Here is an 8,930-nt window from a genome sequence, read left to right on the forward strand (position 1 = left end):
TGAACAATTGCCACTTAATTTATTATCTGTTACAAGACATCTTCCCTGAGAAGGACAGTAGTCATTGTACTGTTTTGGATGGATCAGAACAGAGTTTTTCAGAGAAGAAAAATGAGAACAGAGGTCATGACTCTGAACTTTTTACATTTTTAGTGCCTCTGGAATCAGATTTCTCTGAACATTAAATAATCAACGTTCAAGTGCAACAACACTTAAGTGCTTAAGTTTTATTCATGGCTCTTATTCAGCAACTGACTGAGTTTCTGTGACATTCGTTTGTCACTGGAACCTCTTGAGAAAGTCCTGGTAGGCTGGTCTGTGAGCAGACGCAGCAGGAACAAAATGGCCACCAGGATGTGTCAAGACCTGAGGGTCTTGGAAGGAGGGGAGGAGCTCCCTGCTCATGTTGTCAGGGATGACTCGGTCTTCCAGTCCAAACACATGTAGAGAGGGAATCTGAAGGGGGGGGTTGTAGAATTTTTGGTGTTCCTTACATGCGCTGCGGAAACCAGCGACAAGGATGGCAAAGCGGAAGCTAAACTCTGGCTCCAGTTTTTGCTCCTGAAGAGAGCACAACATGGCCACAAAAGCTGCTCCCTGACTAAAGCCTAGGATGCCGTCAAATGGACCTTGGACCTTCACAGCTTCTCTCACAGCCGTCACGCTCTCATCGAGCCCAAGGCTTTCTTCACAGTGCTGCTGAGCACTGAAACTCAGAGCCTGGATGTCAGAAAACCACCAACCCCTGGGGTCCTCGTCGCCCCCAGGTCCAGGACCTGGACCATTCTCCTTCTCTAGAGCTTTTGAAAGGACAGAAGAAGAAAGTGGTTATTTTGCTGTGTTCAATTATTTACAATTCAAAAGGGAGGCTCCAAAGATGAGTGGACTAAAGTTTCTTTCATCCTCTGAAAATTTAAATATTTACATTAGGACTTAAATACAAACATGTGTTGTATTACATCGTACAAGAAAATAGGTCAACATTTCCTTAATTTTCTGTATTTCTTTTCATATTCTGTCCTTAAATATTTTGTAGAAATTGAAATCTGCATGTTTCAATCTGATGACTAAATGCATTTTGAAACATGCATGATTTGTATTAATAATAATGGTTTGCATACAAGCAAGGAAGTTATTTTCAGATCACAGACGATTTAAGGTAAGGTGGAAAATGATGAATGAATGCATTATCTTGTTATAGCGGTTACCATAATCTACAGTCTGTAGCTGAAATTCTTTCTTAACTTGTTAAGGTTACAAAACTTTAGCTATAGCAACTATAAGATTCATTCTAGAAGTTGACCAATTAAGCAAAAATAGCCATTGTCACCTGCAGTGTCAATTTCAAAAAAGTGATATTTGCATAATTGTTATCAAGACCATGTACATGGTGTGTGGCAGGTGATCGAGGTGAATAATTTAATATTGGTTGGTCCTAGGTTTTATGGAAGGTTGATTAAAAGATACTATGGAATTAAAACAGTAATGGGAAATGGTTACATCACGTACTATGCCTATATAATGTTGGCTCCTTAAGGTGTCATTGTAGAACAAAGCGAAAGCAAACTTGTTAAGTCCATCTCTATACTTTCAATTAGCCTACATAAAAGTCAACTATTACTAACGTACACATGCAGTGTGTTTTGGTTGGATGCAGGTGTAGAGGATGACCCACCTTCACTACTGGCTTGCTGCACACTGTGCGGTGCGCTGAGGTAAACAAACTCCACTTGTTTCTTCAACAGCTTCCGCAGAGCTCCCGTCTTTTCACGGTACGAGCTGCCGTTCTGACGGTAACCATGAATGCACAGGACCCGGAGAGGTGCCATGGGGAGGTTAGCCTAGTTAAGCTAACGCTAGCCAGAGAAGTTTGTTTAAATTACAGTCGGAGGATATTAATGTTAAAATATAAGAATAACAAGTCGTTGTCATATAGCACACCACTTTATCTGGTCAGATAAAATACAAAGCGCGATATTTTAACGACGAAATAGAGTTACTTAGCTATTAAAATACCGAAAGTTAAGCGAATTTGTTCTCTCGGACAGTCTTCCCATGAGTCTTCCTCTATGGAGACAACAACTCGAAAGTACTTCCGTTTGTTCTTTTCAAAGTAAAACCCTTGTTGCTAAACACATGGCTAATGTTTCTCTCATTACCACAAATGTAAATAAACTTAACTTCAGTACACATTTTTAAATTAATAAATAAATTGTATTTGGCACACGCTGACAAAACTTTATATTTAATACATTTATTAAGAAGGAAATCATTCGCTTGACACAGCTTCCAACAACAGTTTATTCAAGCTATAAAATGTAAGTTTGAGCTGCTAGATATAGCTGATGTACTGATTTCTATACGATGAAATATTAGATATAGGCCTATCAGTATCCCAAGGCAGGGCAGCATACTCTTAAGGTCTTATAAGTGTGCAATGAATAATAATGTGAAATTAATTATAATAATTGGAATAAGGGTAACAACAGTTAATATAAAAATTACAAATATAAAAAGATAAGAACATTATACATTTATGTATTATAGGTATTGAAATGCGTGTAAGTGTATTTTTCACAATATAAAAATGAGAAATTGACATATGTTACAATTGGTAGACAGACTACAATAACAATTTACACAGTTGAGTGCAAATAAGCAAATAAATATGCAGGGCGGTACAAAGGATTCACAGGGGACAATGTGCTAGACAAGGCCAAGAATATACATGTTTTCTTAGTCTTTCTCTGTGTTGGATTTGTGCTTACAGAGTTGTTTTGCTGCTCTGCTTTCCTTCCGCAGCAGCTCCCAACAGCCCGCTAAACATATGGCTTATACCGATTATGCTGCAACCATTCACATCTGCTACACGACATCCTGCAATCTTGTGTTGACTTCATGAGGCGAAGAGTTTAGGCCTCATGATATGTTCTCACAGGAAAAATATCATAATGTGTGTCCATTACATGCCATTCCCATCCCATTTCATAACATAAATACTTAAAGGTCCAATATGTAATATTTGTACTGTAATAAATCCAAAAATGACACCAATGCCTCATCAGATATTAAGGAAACATGTTAAGCTGAAATACTATCTTTTCTAACAACAATGCTAATGCCAGTACTTCCTCCTTTTGAAATTTCCGTGACAGAATTTCTGTTTGTGTTTTGGCCTGTGTGTTGTTATCAACGGCCCAGTTTGACAGCCAGGCCGGGTTGCCAGATATACCTGTAAAAATGTAAACCCAGCACGCTACAGCTGTAACGGTAGTACAGCCATGAAAGCAGCACACAAACGAACAGGATAAATGGAGATGGATTCTACCCGACCTAAAAAAACAGTTGCGTGACCAGAGACGTAACAACCCCCTGGTAAATATTGGAGATGTATTTGAAAGATGGAGACAGCTTCGATCCCAAAAGGATGCAGAATTGGCTTATTTCCTCCTGAACAGGTAAGCATAGCTTCAGGCTAATTTATCACAGCCACTAGGGACGGGCATTTTATGTCATTTCAACATTTGTGTACTCACATTTTATTATATAGCTAGAGTACCCGAGTTGGTTACTCGCAAAAACAATTGAGACATAGCCAGTAAAGTGATCCCGACTGGTCCTGGCTAACGCCGCCATGCTAACCCTGCTAACGTTACCGGGAGGACCAGGCAAGCGGGCCATGGCTGTTTACAACGTGTAGTTCCAACCCGGTCTCACGGCAGTTTGTGTAAATATCAACGTTATTCTTAATCTATTCACGGAGACGTTTTTCTCGTTTTTTACGTGTAAATGTCACGTTATTTTCTCGGGGAAAGGACGCTGAATGTCACGTTATTTTCTCGGGGAAAGGACGCCGGGAGGCGGCCGAAAAAGAAGCTCCATAAGCCGGGAGGCGCCCACGAGGCGGCCCGCTGGGGACGCGCTGGATGACGCGGCCGATTCGTGTTGTCCGCCACGTAAAAACCGACAAAAACGTCTCTGTCAACACGTATCAATAGATTAAAATAACGTCACATTTACATGAACTGCCATGAGACCGGGCTGTTCAGTCGGCATGGTGGTGGTATTTTTAGCGGTTCCTATTGTAATTCTAAGCCGAGGAAGTGTGCCTGACTGGCGTGTGGAGAGGACAGTGAGGCTGTTGTGTTTTTAGCGGTTCATACTGTAATTTTAAGCCGAAAAAGTGTGTCTGTCAGTTGCTTACAGAGCTCCACGTGAGCACGGGCTTTTATGACTGTTAATATAGCCAGCATCTAACGTTAGCTACTCTGCTGTGCTGGGAAGTAATGTCTGGCCATGTGAGAAAAGCGTCTAGCAACATTGTTGTGAATGCTGCGGTCTCAGCCTGGCAACCTCCGTGAACTTCGATTCTGGGCAGGAGGGGGCGGGGGAAACGACTCTCCAGTATTTTGAATTGGTAGTGCAGTAACTATTTTAACCGCTAGCTGCCAGTATTACATACAATATTACATATTGCACCTTTAAATGTGTCAATACATGCTGCAAAGTTAAACTACTGAGGCTTGATAGTTAAATCAAATCTTTGACATTGACAGGAGAAGACTGGTCGGAATTATTCAGCAGTGGATATTCTTCTCTACAGTGTCTACTTCTTCTTAAATGATTGACTGACAGAAAGTTAATCCATTCATTGCTATTGCATGGTAGAGCTTTGCACATTTCTGTAGAGAAGGGCAAATCAGTGGGCTATTGAAGACATTGTAAGGTTTTTGGGACATGCATTTCCTAGCCTTTTGCTACGTTCAGAAAGCCCAGAGCTAGCCCGAGCAACTTTTAGTTTCTCACCTGTATAACCCAGGACTTACAATAACAGCCAGGTTAAGGTCAAGGGTTCACAGTTTAGCAAAATCATAGTTCACACTAATGATCTTAACCATTCTGAAAAATTGTCAAAATAATCAATCAAAAGTTTTCCTTCCACCTCCTCACAGTTATAGCAGATGCATTTTATTGTCTGATTGATGCTCTACTAATGGAAACAGTGTGTGCTTGCATTTCTGGGGCAGGAGAATGGACTCAGGGCTAGCTGGTGGGAGGCTGACCCCTGTAGACAGGGATGAAAATGTCTTCTTCCTGCGATATCTCAGACGAGTCAGGTGATACAAATTAGCCATTAAAAAATCATGACAAATTTCAGTACTTAAATCTTTCTGCAATCTAAATCTTCAATAACACAAAAAACCCGACAAGAAACTTTATTGTCAACACAGATAAAAGTGAAATGCTAATTCTAGGCCACAGGAACGCACTTATCAGACTCTCTTTCAAGTTCGGTGGCAGTGCAGTTCTCCCAAAGGACTATGTCAAAAATACAAACATTATCTTTGATCCAGATTCCCTTTCGACAAACATATGAAAGCAGTATCCCAAACACCATATTCTCACTTCAGAGTAATATGCAGGAGTTGGCATTTAGCCAGACCTCCTAAGGGTTTGGTGATGGCCCAAAGCAGGGACAGCCAAAAAAAAATATAGGATGGGTAAAAAGTCAGAGAAAGAAAGTTGCATCATGTATTGCCCACGTTTCCTATAATCCCTTTGACATCCAATATTTACACAATGTTTTTTTAAATGTAGTATCGGTGTGTATTTTTCTGTTCACTCATCTTTAACATACTTTGCTTTTCACTGATAAAAAAATAGTTATTGTGGCTCCAGGGCACACCTAGAAGATGTTTACGGAGATGTTTTTGTGTGTGTGTTATGAAAGAGCTCAGTTTACCCAGCTGGGACGTGATAATAAAGCATGGAGGACGACAACTGTTTCGTAGGTGCGGCCTTGAGCTAAAGCATGCCTCTGATTCAGAGAGACTTCTGTGTCCTCTCAGGATCTCTGTCAATGAGCGATAGTTTTCCATGATGTTGTCTTTTGGTGTGGTTTCACATACAGGCTCTGTCAATTAGATTTAGTAAAGGTATTTTGATGGGGATAGAGCGCACGTGTTGCCTTGCTATGACGCACATGCTAATTAAGGAGAGTGAGAGAAAAAAAACATACCCAAGGGACAAGGCTGCTGTTGATGTTCTCCAGCACTGGTGAGGAGCCATGTGTCCATCCCCCAGGGTGGCAGAGAGAGAAAGAGAGAGACCTTTGCTGGGGGAGACAAACTGATCCCCTGTTTCATTTTTTATTTTTAATTCCTTCCAGAATTGTCTGCTGCAACATATTACTTCCTGGCTGTCCCAGCTCCACACTTACACATTTTGTGTTATTCAAAACTCAGCATCCTGAGCACTCATGGATCTTAAAAGATAACAATATAATAACTTCACATCATCACATCCTAATATATAACAAATAACTAACAAAATATCAAATGACCATTTAACCATAAGCCTCTATCATAATGTTAATTATCTGAATTGCAGCATGATATAATATACAATCCTTAGATATAATGGCAACACAATATAATGTGTATAATTAGTCTATGAATATAACATGAGTCCATAATTAGTATCACGATACCACATAACTTTACAACTGAAACCAGAGAGCCAGAAGTCAACTTGTAACATAAACGGTGAATTCTGTCTTTCACATTTCTAACTCAGCAAAAAAAGAAACGCCCCTTTTTCAGGACACTGTATTTTAAAGATACTTTTGTAAAAATCAAAATAACTTTAGAGATCTTCACTGTAAAGTGTTTAAACAATGTTTCCCATGCTTGTTCAATAAACCATAAACAATTAATAAACATGCACCTGTTGAATGGTCGGAAAGACAATAACAGCTTAAGGGCAGGAGGCAATTAAGGTCGCAGTTAAAAAAAAATTCTGAAAAACACCAAAAGAAAGATGCCCAGGGCCCCTGCTAATCTGCATGAATGTGCCTTAGGCATGGTGCAAGGAGGCATGAGGACAGCAGATGTGGCCAGGGCGATACGCCTAAGACAGCGCTACAGGGAGACAGGAAGCACAGCTGATCCTTGCAGTGGCAGACCACGTGTAACAACACCTGCATAGGATTGGTACATCCGAATATCACACCTGTGGGACAGGTACAGGATGGCAACAACAACCGCAAGAAGTGGCCAGTCTGGTGCAGTACATGAGGAAGAGATGCACTGCAGTACTTAATGCAGCTGGTGGCAACACCAGATACTGAGGGCTTTTGTTCAGGGAGTTTTGTTTTGTTTGTACACATTATTCCATTTCTGTTAGTCACATGTTTGTGATAATTGCTCAGTTTATGTGTTAGTTGTTAAATCTTTTAATGTTCATGCAAATATTTGCATATGTTAAGTTTGCTTAAAATATAAAATCAGTTGAAAGTGACAGGATGTTTATTTTTTTGCCGAGTATAGTTTAAATAAGTATTTTTTTCAGTTTGATTTATTCTATTTTGATGCCAGTTCTGTGAGGAATATTTCTATTAAGTTTTGAGAAGAATAAACAATATACATCAATATTAAAATTGTGCTACACTCAACATGTAGATCAATGTGGTTGCTTTGAATATTCTAAAACAAAACGTATAAGTGAAGTTGCATCCGTGATTCATATCTCTTCAGTTTTGACACTTTATACATCGAACTGATAAAAAAACGTATGTATTTTTTATTTTGGTAGCTAAAGGCTAAAGGATTATAGTATATCCAATTAAATTTAGAACATAATACGGCTGATTTAAAGTGCAGGAAAACTTCAAACTACCAAAATGTAAAAATAACTCCCTTTAAAAACAAACCCATACAGCTGGGACTGTGTAAAAGATTGAGATAACTGTCATGTTCTTTGTGATTTGATTTAGTATTTGTAGAATGGCTACGGGCAAAGGTAGATAGCGTGGCAAATGTCTTAAAAGAAGACTTAAAGAAGTTACCAATTATGGCAGAGAGGTGAAATGAGGTCTCCCTTCATGTTATACTGCAGTCCACAGGGGGGCAGTGGTGCACTGTATGTTCATGTTGCACCTTTGTAGAAGACCTCCGCTCCTCCCTGGCTGCTAAATACTACCAGCAAGCTGAACCTACTTGAGTGTACGAGCACAGCCTACGGGAAAACAAATCCACTGCAAGTATTGCACAGAATAACGATCAAGGGTGGAGTCATGCATAATATTGTAATTAGGAAATTCAGAAAACAGTGATTCCAAATGAAACCATTCAAATAAAAACTACAGATGGAGAATTACAGTTTCTTTAACAAGACAGTTATATATTTATTCTCACTTGTAAAGCCTGCTGCTGATGTACAGCAGGATCTACTGCATATGAGCATGGAGGACACACAGGTTAAGCTTCACAGCCAGAGCCAAGAACCATATTGGTGGAGAGGGGTCAGAATGGCCTGCAGGTTGTGTCCTCAAGTGGAAGATCTGAGCTGCTATCCTCTGCAGCGACATTATTAGAGACCCTATCATTCTGCCATGAAATCTGTGAAGTCAGTGCACACATAAAGGAGGACAGAATAGAGTATGACGAATGTCCTGTCCGCTCCAGATCCTCACCGGAGCTGGCGATATAGGCCATACACAGTGTGAATGCTCTCAGAAATAAAGCAGATAGATGAAAGAAAAGCATCTTTATGCTTGTTCTTCTATTCGGGGGGTACGATTCTTATCAAGTCAAGTGTCGTGCAAAAACAGTGTGATAAAAGCTGTTTTGTTGCATTTGTTGACAGCTGACAGATGTTATGATGGGGTGCGACAAAGGTGACAGGTGAGGCAGCGGAAGTTGGAGACCTTTTTTTAAAATGTTAGTGTGTGACACCATTATTATTTTGTTATCAGGCTTGTCAGTGTCAGACTATTGTTTAGTAAACAGTTATTGTAGTGCCCCACTTAGGCTAATCAGAATCAGTGGTATGTGAGATAATCTGTGCGTGACAGACTGAAGCTGATCTGTAGTCTCTTTTTTATGAAATCTCTGGAATATCCCTTAAACCATTTGATGTTGCTCTCAGCT

The 8,930-nt window shown here is 39.9% G+C and overlaps 1 protein-coding gene across 1 annotated transcript; it reads right to left on the bottom strand.

Annotated features, from left to right (window-relative positions):
* ovca2 (OVCA2 serine hydrolase domain containing) lies at positions 1-2,088 on the bottom strand. The gene is made up of 2 exons (XM_039826391.1): positions 1,676-2,088; positions 1-800 (listed from the first exon to the last, which is right to left on the bottom strand). Exons 1-2 carry the CDS (start codon positions 1,827-1,829, stop codon positions 280-282), a joined length of 675 nt encoding a protein of 224 aa, XP_039682325.1. The 5' UTR covers positions 1,830-2,088; the 3' UTR covers positions 1-279.
* Between the last annotated feature and the right edge of the window lie 6,842 nt (positions 2,089-8,930).

The sequence above is a fragment of the Perca fluviatilis genome, chromosome 16 (genome assembly GCF_010015445.1).
Source record: "Perca fluviatilis chromosome 16, GENO_Pfluv_1.0, whole genome shotgun sequence".
NCBI classification, from domain to species: Eukaryota; Metazoa; Chordata; class Actinopteri; order Perciformes; family Percidae; genus Perca; species Perca fluviatilis.

Bases quoted from the DNA above. Each gene is read 5' to 3' on its own strand.
- ovca2 (XM_039826391.1), bottom strand. From the start codon at position 1,829: ATGGCACCTCTCCGGGTCCTGTGCATTCATGGTTACCGTCAGAACGGC. The intron at 801-1,675 runs GTGGGTCATCCT...TCCTTTCAAAAG, and splicing joins GCAGCAAGCCAGTAGTGAAG to CTCTAGAGAAGGAGAATGGT.